The 23,085-nt window shown below is 38.2% G+C and overlaps 1 protein-coding gene across 1 annotated transcript in view; it reads left to right on the forward strand.

Moving 5' to 3' along the window:
* LOC150108517 (receptor-type tyrosine-protein phosphatase mu-like) overlaps nt 1-23,085 on the forward strand; it is a 1,155,664-nt gene that overhangs the window by 485,889 nt on the left and 646,690 nt on the right. The window contains exon 18 of the mRNA XM_090415942.1: nt 19,750-19,946. Coding sequence (XP_090272068.1) covers nt 19,750-19,946 — 197 coding nt within the window. The remainder of the gene's footprint in view (nt 1-19,749; nt 19,947-23,085) is intronic.

Raw genomic sequence — 23,085 nt, forward strand, 5'->3', positions numbered from 1 at the left:
TGCCAGGGGACTATATTAGGTGTTCATCAGGACTTTAGGAAAATGGTAGTTTCCTTGCTTCGTTTCTCATATTATGTAGTACTTACGTGCACGTATCTTTATCTTAAGTTCCCATGAAGATGGAAACGTGACATTGCCGAAATATTGGAAAGTATATATTAAAGTTGATTTAATGTATATTTCTAGTGTACACTGTCAATTCCTTAAGTAATTAGTTATTATGGGTATTGTGGTACTGAGGACCATGATTTAGAACTTTTAGCAATCTCTATGTTCTTATTATATCATGAATGTATCATGCCATGGTACATTCAGACTGCACACAGGACATTGATAGAGTGTCACGTGATGATTTGAATAAACCAGAAAATGGGCAAATGAATGGGGATGTCAGTTTAATGCAGCAAAATGTAAAGTCCTGAAGTTTGGGATACATTGATGGAAGGCTGCATACTCGATTGGAGGAGCTGTACTGTAGAAAGTAGGGGAGACAAGATATCTGGGGAGTGATGATTGATAGAAACCTGAAATTCAAGGAACATATTGCAAATGTAGTGAAAGTAACACACATGATTGCTGCAATAATGAGAAGGATGCTGACCTGCAGAGATAAAAGAGTTATCATTCCATTGTATAAGACCCTGATCAGACCACACTTAGACTCTTGTTCTCAGATTTGGTCCCCAGGATTTGAAGGGGATAAATTAACTGTGCAAAAGCTGCAGAGGCGGATAACAAAGATGGTTTCAGGACTGTACAATGTTATGAGGATTGGCTGAGGGAATGTGGACTGCAGAGTTTTTTGAATAGAAGGAGAGGTGATATGATTGAGACTTGTTGAGAGGTGGTTACAGGGTTGACACTGGGGAGTTCTTTCGCTTGGTGGAACAGTGAGAAGGAGTTCTCAGTGAGTTCAAGGAGTGGTATGATATGCTTTGTGTTTTCTAGGAAGGACCTCCCAAGATGAGTCTTTTGACTCCATGGAGGCCTGAATAATAATAATAATAATAAGCTGGTAATTACACTGGTATGGATGGATTGGACGATTAGTGTGCTAGATTACAGATTGATTCTTTGATAGGTATCAGCAATATGGGTGTGATACTTATCAGCAAGAGCAGATAATGGATCTATAGGTGATGGATAAAGGCCTCAGATTTCATGGATGCATTGCTAAAATTGTGATGATGGCAATGATATGAATGATAGTAATATGTAGAAACATATAAGGATGCTATATGTTTCCATTGTAATTAGTTAAACATAATACATATTTAACTTATATAAAAAATAATTTATTGGCATAAAATTTTCATCCTGGTATGAAGGGCATGTTCAGTATGACTTTCAAATTAAACAACAGGAACAGATACCAATAGATTTAACAATGAAATGTATGAACGGCATGTACATGATGTAGATTATCATGGTCTAAATGCATTAAGGTTCTTGTAAAAAATAACTTTAACAAGAGATTTAAAAAATTAATTAATTAAAGAATAAATTAAATAAAAATTTAATTAATCCTGGAACTTGTGAAGAACTATTTTCCATAAGAGGGATAATTTATGCCCACTATTTCCATTTAGATTCAGTTGATATAGCAAGACTTCACAAGTTTCTTTGTATAGACATTCCAAGAGATTATTATTTTTATAGAGAACCTTAATTTTCTTCCAAAGGATTCAGTGTCTCATGGTGATAGCATGTGCTTCAAATTCCAGTTGTTCTGGCTCATGGAATGCAACATAGTTTGAATGTTCATCATGATGCATGGCTGCAGATCTACCTGCTTAACTGAAATATGATAATCTGGTGGCAAGGAATTTGATACACTCCAGGGCGGGCCAAAGGCAGAAAATTATCTTTAGCTGAGTCTAGAAATTAGATATCTGGTTGATAAGGGTGGAAGGACACTTGTAGGCCAACAGATTTGAGTAGTTTGGCTATACCTTCTGAGACACCTTTAACATAAGGAATGGGGATACAATGGACCACTTCTATATCTCTATCACAGTGAGAGGTGGGTGACAGGGAAACTCTATAATTATCAATTTTCTTGTTGGAATATGACTCAAAAGCCATTAGTGAGGAAAGTGTACTTGATGTAATGTATTTCTTGAGAGAGAGCAGCATTTCAGTGAAGCAGAGAGAGAGAGAGAGAGAGAGAGAGAGAATGCTCCATGTACCATAGTCTTAATGGTGCCAGATCTTTGACAATTATGATGGTGTGAAAGAGGATGAATGTAAAGTCTAGTATGTGTTTTCTTTCTAAAAACTGAGAAATGAAGGCTACCATATAGTTGACAAAGTAAGAGGAAATCTAAAAAGGCAGTCCAATTGTTCTCTTTTAACTCAAGAGTGAAGCGGTTACGGTGGGGAAAAGTGTTGGTCTTATTGACAAACTCTTGTAGATCTCTACGGGACCCATACTGATCCATGGAAACATCATCAACATATCTGTGCCATAGGGACAGTTTAGGAAGAATGTTATGCGCAGTATCCATTATTAAAATTATTACATGGAGTAGAGTGTAAGAGAAAGAGGACTTATCCATTGATGTACCCTCAATTTGTTGGTAAAGTTTATTTTAACATGTGAAGTAGCCAGAGTGAATGATAAAGTCAAATAAACTGACAGTATCTGCCAGAAAGTCTTGCTTGAGGAAGTTAAGCGTTTCATTTAATGGAACATTTATGTATAAGGACACAATATCTAGGTTAAAAAGGAGAACACCTGGACAAAAACAAAGATCAAATATCTTTTTTTTTTTGAAATGAGAACTGTTTTTGATGAATGAAGAGGACTTTCCTGTGCATGCCGAAAACAATTTAGAAAGGTGTTTAGCAATTTTGTAACATGATGAATCAGTGTAGTCCACCACAGTACCTAATGGAATATTCACTTTGTGGACTTTTGGAAGGCCATATAAACAAGAGGGATGCTGATAGTAGCATTTGAGTTTATTCTTGGTTTCCTCATTCCAGTTAGCAACATTATCCGTAATAGTGTTTAATTTCCTACTCAAGCTCATAGTACGATGATTAGCAAGAGGACGATATGTAGAATAGTCATGTAGCATTAGATTAAATTTTCTATAGTATTCATTTCAATCTTGAACTACTAATGCTTTAGTGTAATTTTTACCCTGAATAGGAAAATAAACATTATCTGTAAGAGTGTTTAATTCCTATTCAGGGTCATAGTAGGATGATTAGCAATATGTAGAATAGTTATGTAGCATTAAATTAAATTTCTATAGTATCCATTTCAATCTTGAACTACTAATGCTTTTCCATGATCTGTGTTCGTAATAATAAAATTATTCTTCTGTAGAAAGAGTAAGGCTTTTATTTCTGGGTAAGTCAAATTTGGAGAAGGAGAAAGTTTTGGGCTTAAAAAAGTATTTCTGCACTCTGTCAACTGCCCAAACAAAAGTCCATTACTGGAATAGCTTTTGGTACTACTATGAAATCTGGACCTTTAGAAAGTGTATTTAATTCCTCAGTAGTAAGAGGCTGCCTTTTAACAATCTTCAGTGGATAACAAAACCGGCTGATGATGACCGATAAGATAATTGAATTTTTGTGTAAGCTTTTCCCACATAGCAGCAAATATTACATTGCCAGAAACAGTAGCAATTCACTGAACTATTTCAAATAAATCTGGGAATAGAGTTACAACTAGTCCACCATGAACATATTTAATTTCATTATTTAGCAGGGCTAAGCATTTTTTGGCTTCATACAGTTGTAGGATAAGTAGTGATCTACTGGCCCATGCATAAATTTTATGAGCTTTGAGAGACCTAAAGGTTAGGAATCTGATCTGGTTTACACTTGACACTTTACACAGTTTGTTTAATTAAAAGTTTTCCTTTTCTTTTCTAACTTTGCACTGAAACAGTGCTATGCTATATACTATGGTCCCACATGCAATGCAAAAAGTGGACTAGGCTCGAACAATATCCTGTGCTATCCAACTCCAGACCTTGGAATTTGAGAAGTCATTCTCTGGTAAGGCCTCCATTTTGTCAGTGTGCCTGCAAGACCTGCAAAGAGAGTATCTTGCAATCAGCCAGAGATGGGGGCAAAGCTTAGTAAGATACAGTTGCAGAGGCACATTTTTGTACAATGTGGTGTTCCTCCTGAAGTAACAATACCAAATCTGGGTTTTTCAGTACAGCAGGCAGCTTTCTCATGATGGAGGATAGCGTGTAGTTTCCTGGCACCCACAACTTGTACATCAATAGCTGCTAACTCATCTCTTCTCTGTACTTCAAAATCAGGCTTCCTTAATCTAATGTTAGTCCTGAAGTGGGGAGGGGGGTTCACTGCTGTTATCTAACCTTTTTTCTTCAACCTATTCTCTATAACCCTCACTAGTGCATTGTGTCTTCTGACACATACTCCATGTGTGCAATAATAACATTGAGCAATGAGCCAAAGTTTCTATACTCTGACAGCCTACTCTGCAGTTCTTGTCATCACTACCCCCCCCCCACACACACACTCAAGTCTGCAGAGCATTTATTCTTGTCTTAATTAAATCTATATATTTCACACCAGGCAGGAAGTAATTTCTATCCTTGATCCATTGATGCTGATAGAGAATGTGCTTAGATTCTTGTAAAGTGGCTCCATTGAATGAATGGTGCAACATTAAAGCCCATCTCCTTTGTTCAGCTGAGGCAGTCATAATCGGTGTCCTTCCATCAAGCACACATCCAAAGGTATGAGATATGTTGATAATCATCCTGAATACATGAAATTCTAGACACAGCAAGACATACTTATGAAGTGGATATAGAAAATTTATGTAATCTGGATAGATGTAATCTAGACACTAACTATCACAAAAAGGGAATCTCAAGATCTCCATGGTTTACAGTAGCATGGAAAAATGCTGGTGGCACATTGTGAGGAAGAAGTAAGCACAAATGGACTGCAGAGCAAATTTCTACATCCATCCAGGATAGTACTGAGAGAGAGACTTTACCTATGACCAACCATAAGTTAGTCCTAGGTAAAGTCCTAAGAAACTGCAGTGGGTTGTATGTTCAAGTGCATAGGAAATGATAAGAGAATGTTAGAAGAAAGTAGTAGATTGCATACCTAGAGCATAATAGGATAAATCAAGTGGGAATTAAAAGAAAAGTTTTTAGATGGAATTTAAATTAAAATGTGATCATAAGTTGATAATCAAACTAGAGCAGATGGGGTTGGATATTAGATTAGTGCATTGGATTGGAGACTGGCTATCTGATAGGTATCAGCAAGCTGTGTGTGGAGGAGCAATATCCAGGAAAAGGAAAGTCACTAGTTGTGTGCCTCAAGGGGTCTGTTTTAGGGCCATTGCTGTTTAACTTGTATTTTAATGATATTGGTGAATATTTGGATGGAGATATTCAGTTGTTTGCAGATAATGCAAAGTTGAGATGGAGAGTAGAGCTATTGTGGTCGTACAAGAAGACTTGAATAAATTGAGTGATTGGGAATGGGGATGCAAGTTCAGTGTTGCAAAATGTAAGGTTTTAACATTTGGGAAACAAAGATGGGATGCAGAATTTATGCTTGGTGAGGATATACTGTTGAAGGTGGAAGAAATAAGAGATCTTGTTGTTGATAGTGGATAAGGACCTGAAATTTAGGGAACACATTTCCAAAATTGTGAAGATAACACAAAGAATATTTGTGTTATCTTCTGGGAAGTGAAGACTTCTGGAAATGATGTAGAGGACACTGACTTGTAGAAGTAGGGAGATTCTTGTTCCATTGTATAAGGCTTTGATTAGGCCACACATGGACTACTGTGCCCAGATTTGGTCAGCTGGTTTTCAGAAGGACGAAGAGATGTTGGAAAGGATCCAGAGGCAACTGACTAAGGTAGTTTCTGACCTCTGGAATGTCAAATATGAGGTGAGATTGTGAAGATGCAATTTACAGAGTCTGGTGGATAGGAGGAAGAGGGGAGATATGATAGAGACTTATAAGTTAGTAAGGGGTTGTTATAGGATCAATTATAGGAATATATAATTATAGGAAGGCAAATTTGGAGAGGTTCCACAGAAAACAGTGGAAGATCGGGGGGGGGGGGGAATCAGAGGTCATCTCTGGAAGCTGTATAAGGAGGGTGTGAGCAGGGAAGTGAGAAGCAATTTTTTGCATGCAGAGTTGTGAATGCCTTGCCTGAGAGTGTCTGCAGATAATTTGAGTGTGTTTAAAGCATGGTATGATGAGCTGTGTGTATGATAATAGGATCTCCTAGATGAGTCTTTGACTCCATGGGGTCTTCGGTGATAATAATAATAATAATAATAAACTTATGTGCAGTACAAAGTATAGGCCAAAAGAAATGTTGTAAGGAAAGCAAATTTAGCTGTGCAAGCCAAAAGTAATCTCGAAGAACTCTTCAGGTAGGCAAATAAAAGGACGAATAACTATGGTAGAATAACTTTGATGAATTCTGATGGTAATGAGGTGAATGCAGCAGACAAAATAGTTGACTTACTATTGAATCTGTTACTGCAATATCTAGGCTGAGATAATATTGCAGTAAGAGATGTGACATGGGCTGATGTGGAAATAGAGGTAGGATGAACTAGAGGTGGATAGGATGTTACCAAACCTTTTTGAGAATATAGCTGTGGAATTAGTTGGTATATTAGCTTGGGTGTTAGGAGAATGTGCTAGGAATTGACAGTGCCTTTGATCAGATTGTGCAAGTTAAATTTCAGTTCTGGGTGGATTTATGGTGGAAAGAGGCAAGGAAAGAAAGTTTGATCTCATAAAGGACACTCCAAGACTGTGGTAGCAAATTGGCGAGTGATCTCTATCTCAGGAATGTTAGTCATGGTATTGTAGACGATGGTAAATGGCAAAATTCAGGAATGGGATTCTGTATGTTTGAGGGGATGGGGGGAAGCATGATTTTGTAAACAGTAGATCACACTTCAGTAATTTACTCACTTTTTCTAATAAGGTGACGGAAGAATTGGATGAGAAGAATGGTTCGGTGATACTGTTGGAACTTTGCAAAGGCATTTGACAGTATACTGCTTGGAATTCCATTACGTAAATTAGATCATATTGGAATGGAAAGAAGGTGGTAATATGGCTAGTTGTATGCCATAGGGCATTGTTCTTTGGTAACTGCTATTTAATTTGCATATTAATGATATATATATATATATATATAGGAAATGATCTGAGAAGAAATATTCAGTTGTTTGCTGATGATGCAATATTGAATAGAGCAATAGTTAATAAAGATAGTATAGAGATCTTGGAGCATAATTTATATAGGCTAACAGCATTTAGAAAAAGGATAATTGCCATTAGCAATTATCCATTGCAATTATACATTGATTGAACTTGGCTACAGGAGAGTGTGAGAATAGGGATTTGGGGTGTTGTGGATTTAATTTAAGATAGAGGGGCATATTGCAAAAGTGGATGAAATAGCTTATAGGGTTTCCTGGTTATCGACTATTGTGTACATTGTGTATTGTGTGTATTTGGTTACTGGTTTCATGGAAATAAAGAGGAAGAGACAGAGATGATCGGAAGGTACATGACCAAGGTTGTTGCAAGTCTATGTAATTCTCTCTATGAGGATAGATATGTGGATTAAAAAAGTACATGGGTGGAAAATATAGGATTCAGTAGATACACATGTGTTGTGTAAAAGGGTTTTATTGAATTGATACAGTGGACATTTTTCAGTATCTGACTAGAAGAGAGAGAATAACAGACCATCCCTGAAAATTGAAGAATGGTGAATGATTAGAATGGGTTACCAGAGTCAGTTGCGAGTACTTTGTTGGTGAATGAGTTCAAAGCTAAGTATGATAGATGTTGTGCAAATGTTGGTTATTGTTTGGTAAAGTGTTTACTGTCTCCCTCTATGAGTCTGTAGACTTCATGAGAATGCCCATATAATAGTAATAATAATAATAATAATCATGAAATTCCTGCCATGTACCCTCAAAGGTTATATAGGATATTGTAGTACTACATGAAAAATTTACATAATTACTAACTTCCTATCTACAATTTTCCTCCAAATCAGTCTGTTACCTGTCCAGATTCCAACATTATCAGATCTTATATTTCTATCTTCTAAGGCGCTTTTTACACTATCAATCCACCTATATTTTGGTCTTCCTCTGGATCTTTTTCCTGCCAACCTGGCAAAGAACACTTGTTTTGCTAATCTTTCCTCTCCCATTATGTTTAAGTGACCGTACCACCTGATATTAGCTCTGCTAACACATTCCTGGATGCTGACAATGTTGCGTTCTTTCCTAATATCCTCGTTTTTAATATGATATTGCCATTGATGCCATCTGTTCATGCCCCTAATCTTTCCCAGGACTCTCATATCTGTGGACTTTAGTCTTTGGTCAATTGTTTTACTTCTAACCCAGCTCTCAGATCAGTAAGTTAAAATTCCTTTGAACACTGTCTTGTATACAGCTAATTTAGTGTTTTTAATAATAATAATGATGATGATGATGATGATACTGCTTATCCATGTTTGAAGAAAGCATATAACTTCCTTCAAACACCTTATGACCATCTTCCATGCTGTCCTAATAGTTTTGATTGTCGGATTGTTATGCCATGTTACTGAATTAAGCTGCCCTCTAATCTTCTTTTAATCATTTTTCCTGTAGTTCCATATATACCCATACTTTTTAATTGAAGAGTCAACATATTTAGACATCTCCCAATGAAGACTGCATTATCACTCTTTCCAGCTGAAGGTAAAGCAGTGTTACCTTCATAATGGAAAAAATTTTTGATCCTGTTTATCAAAATCTTCACACTGTGCTCACAAATAGCATTTTTCTAACTGTATGTGCTCACTGGCTAATTTGCATGTATATGGAATGAAAAGCCTGCTTTCTGAGATTTTATAAAATTCACTGTTCCCATAGCTTGCTGTACATTGGTCAGACTGGTAGAGATTTTGATATCAGAAAAGTGAACATCTTAGTCCCTTTGCTCATAAAGGGAATGATAAATCAGACCTGACCTTACATACCTTGCCCGTGATCAACAAAACATAGAATTCAACTGCTATGCCTTATGTCTCACAATGTTGAAAGTTTATTTTTCACTTGGTTAGACTATAATAAATTTAGTTTAATCCTTTATCCAAGTGTGAGCAAATAAAGTTTGCGCCTGAAAGTATCTTCAGGACTGGGGTAAGGTGGTACAACACCGGGCCACTATGCAAAGGTGGAGCAAGCTAACATCACTCCTAATATCATAGGTAGAGATGACCTTGCTAATGCTTCTGCCAGGTGTCTCCACTTGGGCCTGGCTCCCACTGAAAAGACCTCAATAAAGGTTGAAACTAGTCTGGGTAGTGGCCCTTCCCTTAATGCATAACATTATACATATCCACAAGGAGATGTGTTTTGTATTATGGGAGATACTGAGATCGGAGTAATGTTAGCTTGCTCCACCTTTGCAATGAGTAGTCCAGTGTTGTACCACCTTACCCCAGTCCTGAAGATACTTTCAGGCACAAACTTTGTTTGCTCACACTTGGATAAAGGATTAAACTAAATTTATTATGTCTCACAATGTGAAAAAAATTATTATCTCCAATTTTTATATCCAGCCTAATGCTGCTTTCCTTCATAATGCATTCCATATAGGTGATGAATAACAGTGGAGATAATGGTAACTTTATCTCTCACATACTTGATTTAACATCAAACTATCTCCTTCAGCTCTGGGAATGATGAGGAGGACACTGACGTGTAGAAGTAGGGAGATTCTTGTTCCATTGTATAAGGCTTTGATTAGGCCACACATGGACTATTGTGCCCAGATTTGGTCACCTGGTTTTCAGAAGGATGAGGAGATGTTGGAAAGGGTCCAAAGTCGACTGACTAAGGTAGTTTCTGACCTCTGGAATGTCGAGTATGAGGAAAGATTGAAAAGATGTAATTTGCAGAGACTAGTGGAGAGAAGGAAGAGGGGAGATATGATAGAGACCTACAAGTTGGTAAGGGGTTGCTATAGGATCAATGGTGGAGAAGTTCTACAGCGAATAGTGGGAGATCAGGGGAGAACCAGAGGTCATCCCTGGAAACTGTATAAAGAGGGTGTGAGTAGGGGAGTGAGAGGCAGGTTTTTTTCGTGCAGAGTTGTGAATGATTGGAATGCCTTGCCTGAGAGTGTGGTGTCTGCAAGGAGTTTGAATGTGTTTAAGACCCGGTATGATGAGATGTGTGTGAGATAAAAGGACCTCCTAGATGAGTCTTTGACTCCATGAGGTCTTGTTTAATAATAATAATAATAATAATAATAATAATAATAATAACTCAGACTCATTTTAAACAGCTTTTCTCTTGTCACTTTCCATATGCATTTCCTAGAACTACAAAACTCAAGTATAGATACTTGTTATATTTGCATTATTTCTCAACTATTTGTCTGAAAGTGAAAAATCTAACCTCTATATGAACCTGAACACAGCTTCTTGTTCAAATTTTCCTTGCAGAATTTTTCTTAAGCTTTTCTCAGGTATGCTTGCATAAATTTTATCTGAAACATTCAGTATGGAAATTCCTCTGTAATTCTCGTATTTATTTTATTTCCTTTTTTTTTTCAATCATCTGGAATTTGACTTTCTGACAAGACCATCTGAATTATGCAAGTGTGGTCACTGTAAAATTTTAATACCTTCATCTTTGAGCTTTCTTCTTGTATATCATCTATTCTAGTTGCTTATCCATATCAATACCACAGGTATTGATATGTAATTTTCTGCCATTGTTCTGTCACTTCCTGAGCAATTCATTCATTCAGTTAACCTTCAAAGTAATTACTCCAGACATCAGAGAATATTATTATTATAATTATTATTATTATTATTATTATTATTATTCAGGCCTCCAAGGAGTCAAAAGACTCTTCGAGGGAGGTTCCTCCTAAGACATAAAGTCTGTCAAGATTCATCGAGGGGAGGGCCCCCCCCCCTGAGAAACACAAAGTCCATCATACCACTCTTTAAACTCACTGATCTTTCTCGCTCCCACCACTCCATCAGGCAATGCATTCCACGGCTCAACCACCCTCCACACAAAGAAACCACTCCTCACCCTCTAGCTCACAGTTTCCTTTTGTAACTCCAAGGATGGCCTCTTGACATCACTCCTTCCTGCTGTTCATCCAAGTGAAAGAACTCCCCAGCGTCAACCCTGTAACCACCTCTCAACAGTTTAAAAGTCTCAATCATATCACCTCTCCTTCTTCTATCCACCAAACTCTGCAGTCCAATTCTCTCAGCTGATCCTCATAACTATCCTTGTACAGTCCTGAAACCATCTTTGTGATCTGTCTTTGTATCCTTTCCACAGTTAATTTATCCCCTTCAAATCCTGGGGACCAAATCTGAGAACAATAGTCCAAGTGTGGTCTGATCAGAGACTTATACAACGGAATGATAACCCTCTTATCTCTGCAGGTCAGTGTCCTTCTCATAATAGCAGTAATCCTCTGTGTTACCTTAACCATCTTTGCAATATGTCCCCTAAACTTCAGGTTTCTATCAATCATCAACCCCCAGATCTCTTGTCTCCCCTACTTCCTCCAGTATAACTCCTCCCATAGAGTATGCAGCATCCCATCGATGTTTCCCAAACCTCAAGACCTTACATTTTGCTGCATTAAACCGACACCCCCATTCATTTGATCATCTATCTAGCTTATTGAAATCCTCTTGCAGGGCTACCACATCTGCACTATTACTAATAATCCTTCCCAGCTTCGCATCATCCGCAAACAACTGAATATCCCCTTGCAATCCACTGACAATGTCATTGATATAAAAGATAAACAATATAGCTCCTAGTACTGAGCCCTGTGGGACCCTACTTGTAACCCTCTGTCTCCTTGAAAGTGCTCCACCATACACAACTCTCTGATACCTATCAGCCTGCCAATCCTGAATCCAGTTGACCAATCTGACATGCAGACCCATGTGCGGCAACTTAAATATCAGCTTATCATGTGTCACCCTGTCAAATGCCTTCACCAAGTCTAAGAAAATTGCAGTATATGCCTTTCCCTCATCTAATGTTCTTGTAACTTTATTATAAAAGGTTAGCATATTGCTAAAACAAGAGCGTCCTTTCACAAATCCATGTTGATTCTCACAGATAACATTACCCTCATCTGCTCAATGCTGTATACGGTCCCTCACTACTTTCTCCAAAATCTTAAAAACTACTGATGACACACAGACTGGCCTATAATTAGACACTTCCAATCTGTTACCACCCTTATGCAATGGCACTATCTTACCTTCCTTCCATTCCCTGGGCACCTTTGCCAAAGCCAGACTTTCATTGAAAAGCCAGGTTAAAGGCACTGTCAGTTCCCTAGCACATTCTCTCAAAACTTGTGGTGAAATACCATCCAGTCCCAAAGCTTTACTGACATCCAGAGTACTCAGTATCTGAAACACACACACTCTCCTCCTGTACCTCTAAACCTCGAACCAGCCATATCCCTCTAGCATTAAAACTCACTCCTCTAGGATGAAATACTCCAATAAAGTGTTCATTGAACAATTCCACTATGTCCTCTGCATCAGTCACTCTATTCCCATTTTTATCCCACAATATCATTCTTCCACAGTCATTTCTCCTCCTGCTGGCCACATAGCTAAAAAATTCCCTAGGATTTTCTTTGGATCTTAGGGCCAATCTCCTCTCATATTCCAGTTTCGCTTTCCTTATTACACTAGTCACTCTTCTGGCCTGTGTCTTATATTCCTCATGCATCTCTTCACCTGTCTCCTTATATCTCTTCCATAGCCTCTTTTTCAAATGCAATTCCTGTTTAATATTGCTTGTCATCCACTTTACTCCAAATTGCATCCTCTTCTTCACTCGTGGTATACAGCTTACCATTGCTGATAACAAATATTCTTTCACAATTTCCCACGCACTAGTGTTATCCCGGCCTTCCAATTCCTTCCTCCATGAAACTTCCCGAAGTTGACTTCTAAGACTAATAATCACCTGCCTTATAATTCCACATAAGTTCCCGTCTCTTTGATACTCCTGCATGTCTATTCATTTTCCAAGTCAACACCATATGGTCACTCTCTCCAACTGGTGGGAGAGACGTCAACTCAGTTATTATCAACTCTTCTGATGCTATAACCAAATCCAAAACTTTTGAACCTCTTGTTCCCTCTGTTACATGTTGCCTAAGACATTTGTCCCTCAAGAATTCTAGAAATTCCATTCCCCTATTGCTACATGCATCTTCCTCTCTCCAATTTATACTACTGAAGATAAAATCTCCCATAACAATCATTCTTCTTGCACTTGCCAAACTTAGCTGTGTAAACATCTCATGGTCCCCATCCTCTGTGCTCCTGGGTCTGTAGCAACACCCCACTAAATATCCTGTCTTGCCTACCTCTACCTCACACCATACGTTCTCAAAATCATTTGTCTCACTTCCTTCCAAATTCTCCACTCTTAGAGGACATAGGTCATCACTTATCATAAGCAGTACCCCACCACCACGCTTTCCCCTCCTATCCTGACGAAAAATGCTATACCCGACGACTTCTATTCCTGTTGTTATATCCCCTTCTGTCAACCACGTCTCAGTGATCCCAATAATTTTTGGCCAGGCTGATGCTATCTGTGCCACCAATTCCTCTCCCTTATTCCGGATACTCCTGGCATTATTATTATTATTATTATTGTTCCGGGAAACTCCAAGGAGTTGACAGACTCATCGAGGGAGGCCCTAACATCACGTCTGGAACAACTATTCAACATTCACACAGTATCTATCATATCTTGCTTTGAACTCATTCATGGTCGTAGCACCCACAACAGACTCTGGAAGCTTATTCCACTCATTCACCACTCTCCAAGTAAAAAACCTAGCTCTAACACCCTTGTCAACCACGCTCTTGCCCAGCTTCCATGCATGGTCCCTAGTCCTCCCACCACCAGTCATATTTTCAAAAATATCTTCTGGATCAATCTTATAAAAACCCTTCAGTAATGTGAATGTCTCAATCATATCACCCCTCCTTCGCCTATCGTCCAATTTCTGCAACCCACAAATCCTCAACCTCTTCTCATAAGGTTCATTCCACAGACCTGCTATCATCTTGGTCACTCTTCTCTGGTACCTCTCCACTTCCTCCCCATCACGAAGAAACCCTGGTGCCCATAACTGGGCACAGAAGACCAGATGGGGTCTTATCAAGGTTCGATACAGAGGAACAACAACTTGTTTGTCTCTGCATGTTAAAGTATTTTTCAGAAGCCAAATGATTTGATGAGCTGTTTTAGTCACTTTTGCAATGTGCCCCCTAAACTTCAACCCCCTATCCACCAGCACTCCCAAATTCCTGGCCTCATCAATCTCCTGGAGTACGGTTCCACCAATGCGATATGCTGCTGCTATTCTTTTCACCTCAAAGTGCATAACTTTACACTTTGCCACATTAAACTGACATCCATTTTTCCTAGCCCAGTCCTCCAAACTATCCAAATCATCCTGTAAAATTTTGACATCCTGTGCACTCACAATTGCTCTACCCAACTTTGCATCATCAGCAAACAAGTGAACACTTTCTCTCAAATCCTTTCCAATATCATTGGTGAACAAATTGAAAAGCAGTGGTCCAAGAACAGAGCCCTGCAGCACTCCACTAGTCACAAGACGTACTTTTAGACTCCACTCCTGAATAAACCACTCTCTGGTATCTCTCCTTCAACCACCCTCCTATCCATCTCATCAACCCTATATCTATCCTGATCTGCTCCAGTTTACTGATTAGGGTTCCATGTGGTATCCTATCAAAGGCCTTGGCAAGGTCCAGTAGTATCACTGTAAACCCACTACCCCTATCCAGTTCAGCCGTCACTGTGTTATAAAACGTGAGCAAGTTACTGAGGCATGATCTACCCTTCACAAAACCATGTTGTCCGCCATACAATATCCCATTTTCATCTATCCAATCCTGTATTCTTTTCTTGACTAATTTCTCTAAGACCTAGACAATGATTCCTGATATGCTAATCGGTCGGTAATTTACAACAGCAGTCTTGGAACCACCTTTATGCAGTGGAACTATTTACCCCTCCTTCCACCCGCTCGGGACTAACCCAGACCCGAGACTCAAATTAAACAAAATGGTCAAGGGTACTGACAATTCTTTAGCTGCTTCTCGTACTACACGAGCTGGTATACCATCCAATCCCACAGATGTATTGACATTGAGGTTATGCAATAGACTACTCACCTCCTCTTCATTCACCACAATTCTCATTCACCACAATTCCCATATAATCTACTGGTTTGTTCGTTTCTGCAATGTCACCACCTGGATGATATATTCTTTCAAAGTGCTCACTCAGTAACTCAACTATCTCAACTGATTCAGTTACCTCCCTACCATCGGCATTCTTTAAATCATTCTGCCATGTACATTTTTTCTTTTACTTGCTACATATCTAAAAAACTGTTTAGGATTCTCTTTAGCCTGCATGGCCAATGTTCTTTCGTAATCCTTTTTTGCTTTTCTTACCACACTTGTCACCCTTATGGCCTGTGCTTTATACCGTTCATGTGCTTGCAAGTCACCTTTCTCCTTAAATTCCCTCCATAGTTGTTTCTTTTTTTGCAGATCAAGCTTAATGGTGTTATTCATCCATTTAACCCCTACTTGATTTATTATTCTGACTCTAGGTATACAGTCAGCCATTGCTTCATGCAAGCACTTCTTAACTACCTCCCATGCACTATCAACTTCTAGTCCTTGCAGTTGTACATGCCATGGCACTGAACCAATCAAACTCCTAAGTTTGTCATACTTTCCAGCCCGATAATTCCACATGTTCCCTGTCTTAATTGAAAATTCTACACTTTTAGCCACCTCCCAAGTCAAGACCCTATGATCACGCTCACCGATTAGTGGCAATGTGGTCATATTTGTTACAGCCAAATCCTCAGATGTAATTACTAGGTCAAGCACTCTCTGACCCTTAGTATTTTCCATTACATGCTGTCGCAGATAGTTATCCCTTAATAACCTGCATAAAATCCATTTCCTTCCTCCTGTGTGTCCTCTCCTCACTCCAGTCAATGCGACCATAGTTGAAATCTCCCATAATAATCACCCTCCTTCCACTCATTTCTTCTATTTGCTAGTGCATACTGTCACCACCATGTTTTCCATCACCTGGTCTATATCAGCACCCAATTGTATATTTAGTTCTGCTAGCCGCAATCTCACACCAAATGGCCTCAAATGTGCTCTTTTCTCTATCCTGCAATTCAACTTCTATTCTCCTTGGCTGTAGCTCATCAGCTATCATCAACAATACTCCTCCCCTTATTTTATTCTCTCTGTCATTCCTGAACACATTATACCCATCACATTCAATCCCACTAGCTATATCATCTACAGTCAGCCATGTTTCACTAATACCAATAACCTGTGGTCTGGAAGTGCCAACCATGGCCAAAAACTCTTCCTTCTTGTTCCTAATATTCCTATTATGAGTGTACATGAATTTAAGACCCCCATTAGCCCCAACCCCTACCTTGATGTCTTATATTAACTATCCCACTCTGATTTGTTGTCCTTATTTGCTCGGGCATATTATATTCATTCTTACATTCAACTGCCTCCCTAAGGACTATATATCTACTCCCCCCCCCCTTAACAAATCTGGTTTCCCTGAATTTGCACATCCACTACATTCAGCAACACTTTCTCAAGTCTTCTTACACCGTAACCATTCAAATGCAAGCCATCCATCTTATATAGATCCTTTCGCCCATCAAACTCACTCCACACTTCCACAAATTCCACGCCACTCATCATACATAACCCACGCATAAAGTCATTCGCAATTATGGCACTCCTTTTAAACATTTCACTGTCATACCGTGGCAAAAGAGTAATCATTCTAACTCTCTCACTCTTTTCTTTTGCTACCTCAAACAATTCATTCAGGTCTTTTATCATTTCCATTTTATCTCCTTTCAAATCATTCGTACCTGCCACAACAATCATTTCTTTCACCCTTTCCTTTTGCTCTCTAATAGACTCAGTTACATCCTTTATGGTTGCACCAGGTTGGTACGATTTTGTCAAATCCTCTACTAACACACCTCGTACTAACGAGTCTCCATACAGCACTCTATCCTTCATTTTGTTCATGTTCACATTCATATATCTATGTTTCCTGTCATACCTTTTATTATTGGTTGGTTCATTCAGTCGACTTTTGTTCATGCACTCTAGCTGCTGTTTTGCCCTTTCTATCGCACATTCAACAACGCAATCTCACTCAATGCATCTATCTTATCTTTTTTATTCTCTGAGAAACCATTAATACTATCATTCACACTCATTCACACTCTCATAATTCTCACGTACAACCTTGCCGTTTCTTGTCATATCGCTATTTTCTTCATTCTGAAGTTTGACAAAAATATCACACTCATGATCCGAAATACACTTCAATTCTTCATACTCCCTACATTTTCTACACACATTCAATCCTTTATTATCATCTATCCACACTCAGACTGCACTCCGCAAAGCGTACATTTCACAGCTAGTACACTGACTCATTTCTTTTATACTACCGTTCTTTGATAAAGATGGTGAACCATCATTACTGGCCGCCATTTTCCTTCGTACAGGTGCCATAATTATTTGCAACGTGTTTTATCAAATAATAAGTTATAACACACCAAAAACACACAAACAGACGCACTAAAATACGCAAGGCAAACAAAACTACGCACTATTAAGTAATTTTATCAACGATAACTGAAAATAATACTTATCAGGAGCTTGCACAAACACTACACACTACGATATATCTTCAATATTCCTGTCACCTTTATTATTTCTGATTTCTTTTATAGAATTCTTTTCTCCATTTCTAAGCCATTATTTTTAAATACTCTCCAGAACATTTTACCACCTTCTTGATATTATTATTATTATACCAACACACTCCATGAAATCAAAGACTCATCTAGGAGGTCCTTTTGTCATACACACACAGCTCATCATACCATGCTTTAAACACACTCAAATTCTCTGCAGACACCACCACTCTCAGGCAAAGCTTTTCAATCATTCACAATTCTGCATGCAAAAAACCTGCTTCTCACTCCCCTTCTCACACCCTCCTTAAATAGCTTCCAATGATGTCCTCTGGTTCTCCTCTGATCTCCCTCCATTTGCTGTAAAACCTCTCCAACATTGATCCTATAACAAACTCCCTTGTAAGTCTATCATATCTTGCCTCTTCCTCCTATACACCAGACTCTGTAAATTGCATCTTCTCAACCTTTCCTCATATTTGATATTCCAGAGATCAGAAACTACCTTAGTAACTAATCTCTGGACCCTTTCCAACATCTCGTCGTCTTTTTCAAAACTAGGTGACCAAATCTGGGCATAGTAATTTTTGTGTGGCCTAATCAAAGCTTTATACAATGGAACAAGAATCTCTTTACTTCTACAAGTCAGTGTCCTCCACATCATTCCCAGAATTCTTTGTGTTGTCTTCACAGCTTTGGCAATGTGTTCTCTAAATTTCAGATCCTTAACCACTATCACCCCTAGATTTCTTATTTCCTCCAAATCCAACAATATATTCCCAACAAGTATAAATTCTACATCCCCTTTCTTTCCCAAATTTTAAAATCTTACATTTTGCAATATTGAACTCATATCCCCATTTCTGTGCCCATTCACTCTATTTATTCAAGTCTTCTTGTAAGGTCACAACATCTCTACTCTTCATAGTTCATCCCAACTTTGCATCATCTGCAAACAACTCATTATCCCCATCCAAATCTTTGCCAATATCATTAACATACAGATTAAACAGTAATGGCCCTAAAACAGACTCTTGAGGCACACCGCCAGTGACGTTTCTCTTCCTGGATATTGCCCCCCCCCCCCCCCATACACAACTTGCTGATACTATCGGATAGCCAGTCTCCAATCCAATGCACTAATCTAATATCCAACATCCAACCCCATCTGCTCTAGTTTGAATATCAACTTATCATGCGTTAATCTATCAAAAGCCCTTGCGAAATCTAAGTATACTACTGCGTAACCTTCTACTGTGTCCAAGGACGCTGCCACCTTATTGTAAGAAGTAAGTAGATTACTAAAACATGACTTCCCTTTAGCAAATTCATGCTGTCCATCAAAGATATTGCCATTGTTGTCAACCTACTTCTGGATCCTAGTTCTCACCAGGTTCTCCAACGACTTAACTACAACCTGACACACAGATAGGCCTATAATTTGGTGATTCAGTTCTATCACCTCCCTTATGAATTGTCACAATCTTGCCTTCCTTCCCCATAATTATCTTATATAAATATTTTATATGTTATCTTATATATTCTTATCAAAGTCATCACATGAGTCTTGTTTAGCTGCTTTTTAGACATTGCTGGGCTTTCTTACATCTCTTTATTTTTTCAGAATATGCTGATTTACTTGTTAGGAACTTTTTCCATAACTATCTCTTTAATTTCTGGAGTCCAGAATAGTGTTCTGCTTTTTCTCTTATTTCATAGAACTTCACTACATTTTTCTCTTTGCTCATTTTATTTCATAAATTTTGCAAGATTCAAGAATGCATATTGCATAATTATACATTGACAATATATTTTTATTTTGATTATCATTTTCAGTTCCAGGACCAGTAGAGTTATTGACATTTCAACCACTAATAAAGAATCCTGAAAGGTTATTAATAACATGGAAAGAGCCTCTAGTAAATCATGGCATTCTAAAAGAGTATGTTATTTCTTATCATCTTCAAAATGTTCATTGCTCTAAACAGCTTAATGCAGTTAGCACCATTACCTCACCTGCAGACATCACACAGGTATGTAGCTTTTACTAATCAAATATGAATAAATGTTTTGCGTTGTACATTTTTTATGGCATAATGTGGAAATCTAGCTGGTTCCAAAAGGCTGTGAATACAGTAATTAATTATAAGTGGCTATAACTATGAAGGTATTGAATAAATGGTTATCATAAACCAAGGCAGAAATTTTTTTTCCTCCCACTTGAGTGCAAAGTAAATTTTATAATTTCTTGTCTAATGATAGACAAGAAATTATATCCTGGCTTCAGTCCTTTGCTCAAGCATGAAAAAACAAACTCTGCATGTGAAGTATCATCACATGACTAGGCTCCTTGTATATAGACACTCTTAACTTTAAATCATTTGCTATAGTATTGCATAATGCATAGCACAATTCCTAAGACAGTTGATGTGAAGTCAGCAGATTCTGTTATACAAGTAGCTTCATGAGCAAACTTTGTATCTTTGCACTATGGTAAGTGATTAACACAAAAATGCAATTTCTTATCTGTTATAATTTAACAAAAACAATGGTCATTTTTATACTAATTCTAGGTTGTTAGTCCAAATTTATACTTCTCTATTAACAATAATCCCTTCTACATTTCCACAGGAATGGAGCATAGCCTTTGCTTCATGCATATTTTTAGAGTATAATGTTTATTTTGATTTAGTAAAATACAAATAAGTCAGATTCATAGCAATTCACAACTTTTGTTGTTGATGTTGTTAATCTGGAAGGAGGGCAAGATTGTGCCACTTCATAAAGGAGGTGATCGAACTCAAGCATCAAACTATAGGCCTATCTGTGTGTCAGGTGTTGTGGTTAAGTTGTTGGAGAAGCTTGTGAGAACTAGGATCCAGAGTTGGGTTGACAACAATGGTATAATCTTTGATGGACAGCATGGATTTGCTAAAGGGAGGTCGTGTTTTAGTAATCTACTTACTTATTACAATAAAGTGACTGCTTCCTTGGACAGAGGAGAAGGATACACAGTAATATACTTGGATTTCGCAAAAGCTTTTGATAGAGTGCCTCATGATAAGTTGACAGTCAAACTAGAGCAGATGGGGTTGGATATTAGATTAGTGCATTGGATTGGAGACTGGCTATCTGATAGGTATCAACAAGTTGTGTATGGGGGTGCAATATCCAGGAAAAGGAAAGTCACTAGTGGAGTGCCTCAGGGATCTGTTTTAGGGCCATTACTATTTAACTTGTATATTAATGATATTGGCGAAGATTTGGATGGAGATATTCAGTTGTTTGCAGATGATGCAAAGTTGGGACGAACCATAAAGAGTAGTGAAGATGTTGTGGCCTTGCAAGAAGACTTGAATAAATTGAGTGATTGGGCAAGCAAATGGGGATGTGAGTTCAATGTTGCAAAATGTAAGGTTTTAAAATTTGGAAAACAAAGATGGGATGCAGAATTTATGCTTGGTGAAAATATATTGTTGGAAGTAGAGGAAATAAGAGATCTGGGAGTGATAGTGGATAAGGATCTAAAATTTAGGGGTCACATCGCCAAAATTGTGAAGACAACACAAAGACTTCTGGGAATGATGAGGAGGACACTGACATGTAGAAGTAGGGAGATTCTTGTTCCATTGTATAAGGCTTTGATTAGGCCACACATGGACTATTGTGCCCAGATTTGGTCACCTGGTTTTCAGAAGGATGAAGAGATGTTGGAAAGGGTCCAAAGGCGACTGACTAAGGTAGTTTCTGACCTCTGGAATGTCGAGTATGAGGAAAGATTGAAAAGATGTAATTTGCAGAGACTAGTGGAGAGAAGGAAGAGGGGAGATATGATAGAGACCTACAAGTTGGTAAGGGGTTGCTATAGGATCAATGGTGGAGAAGTTCTACAGCGAATAGTGGGAGATCAGGGGAGAACCAGAGGTCATCCCTGGAAACTGTATAAAGAGGGTGTGAGTAGGGGAGTGAGAGGCAGGTTTTTTTCGTGCAGAGTTGTGAATGATTGGAATGCCTTGCCTGAGAGTGTGGTGTCTGCAGGGAGTTTGAATGTGTTTAAGACCCGGTATGATGAGATGTGTGTGAGATAAAAGGACCTCCTAGATGAGTCTTTGACTCCATGAGGTCTTGTTTAATAATAATAATAATAATAATAATAATAATCTGATGGTATCCTTTCAAAAACTGGATCAGTAAGGCAAAATTGAAGTGTTAGGGAAGGAATAAGTGAGTCTTATGACTCTGTGGAGCTCAAGAAGATGATAATAATAATATCTTTCCCACTCCAAGGAGCATTGCCTTGTTGTAGCAAGGTGGGGGGGGGTTGTTTGTATGTTTAGTGATAATGAGAGCTATGCTTTTGGTAGCTTAACTACCAGCAGGGTCACTGTAACCAGACAAGTCTCAACCAGATTAACAGTATTCCATCCCCCATCTTAATGGTGAAAAGCAAGAAGAATTCCATACTGGAGTAGTCAGTGCCTAAGTCATCAAGGGCTGCAACAGATGTTGGAGATTATGGGCATCAGATGATAAGTAGGCTATATGACCCAGCTCTCATTGCTGGGCAACCAAGGCAGGAGGCTGAAAAGCAAATGGAAGAAACCAAATCTAAAAAATGGATTGTAACATAAAACACGGAAGTTATGAAATGTTTTTTTACAGATCAATGCCAGAAAATTTGGATTTTAGAAGGCATATGGACATGATTTGGAAACAAAAATTCCCAGAATCTGCAGTAACTGAACAAAAACTTATGTACCAAAAGAAGCTTATTTTCTACAACAAATATTTACTGAACTTGACTTGCAAGAGTTATGTAATAAATCAACAGCTCCATTAACAACAAATCAACAGGAGGCTGATTTGCTGTTAATGGTTATATCTAACTTCGAAATTCAACTAAAGCTGATGGGACAACTCAGGATATTTCAGCAGAAATGCATTATGAAATGAAATTGGCCATACTAAAACCTGTGAACTCAATATGACTATATAAGAGTATCAACATTAAAAGCCCTGCATAAATCTAAGCTAAAACAACTCCTCTTAGATACAAATACTGTGAGAAAAATGATCACAACTAAAAGCATAAAGGAAACAAATCAGCTCTTATACATCACATATATCATTACAATGAAGATTGGTTGCATACTACAAGAGCAAAAGCTGAAG

This window comes from Typopeltis vanoorti, chromosome 3, assembly GCF_054136105.1.
Source record: "Typopeltis vanoorti isolate ZY-2024b chromosome 3, IOZ_Tvanoo_1.0, whole genome shotgun sequence".
In the NCBI taxonomy this organism is placed as follows: domain Eukaryota; kingdom Metazoa; phylum Arthropoda; class Arachnida; order Uropygi; family Thelyphonidae; genus Typopeltis; species Typopeltis vanoorti.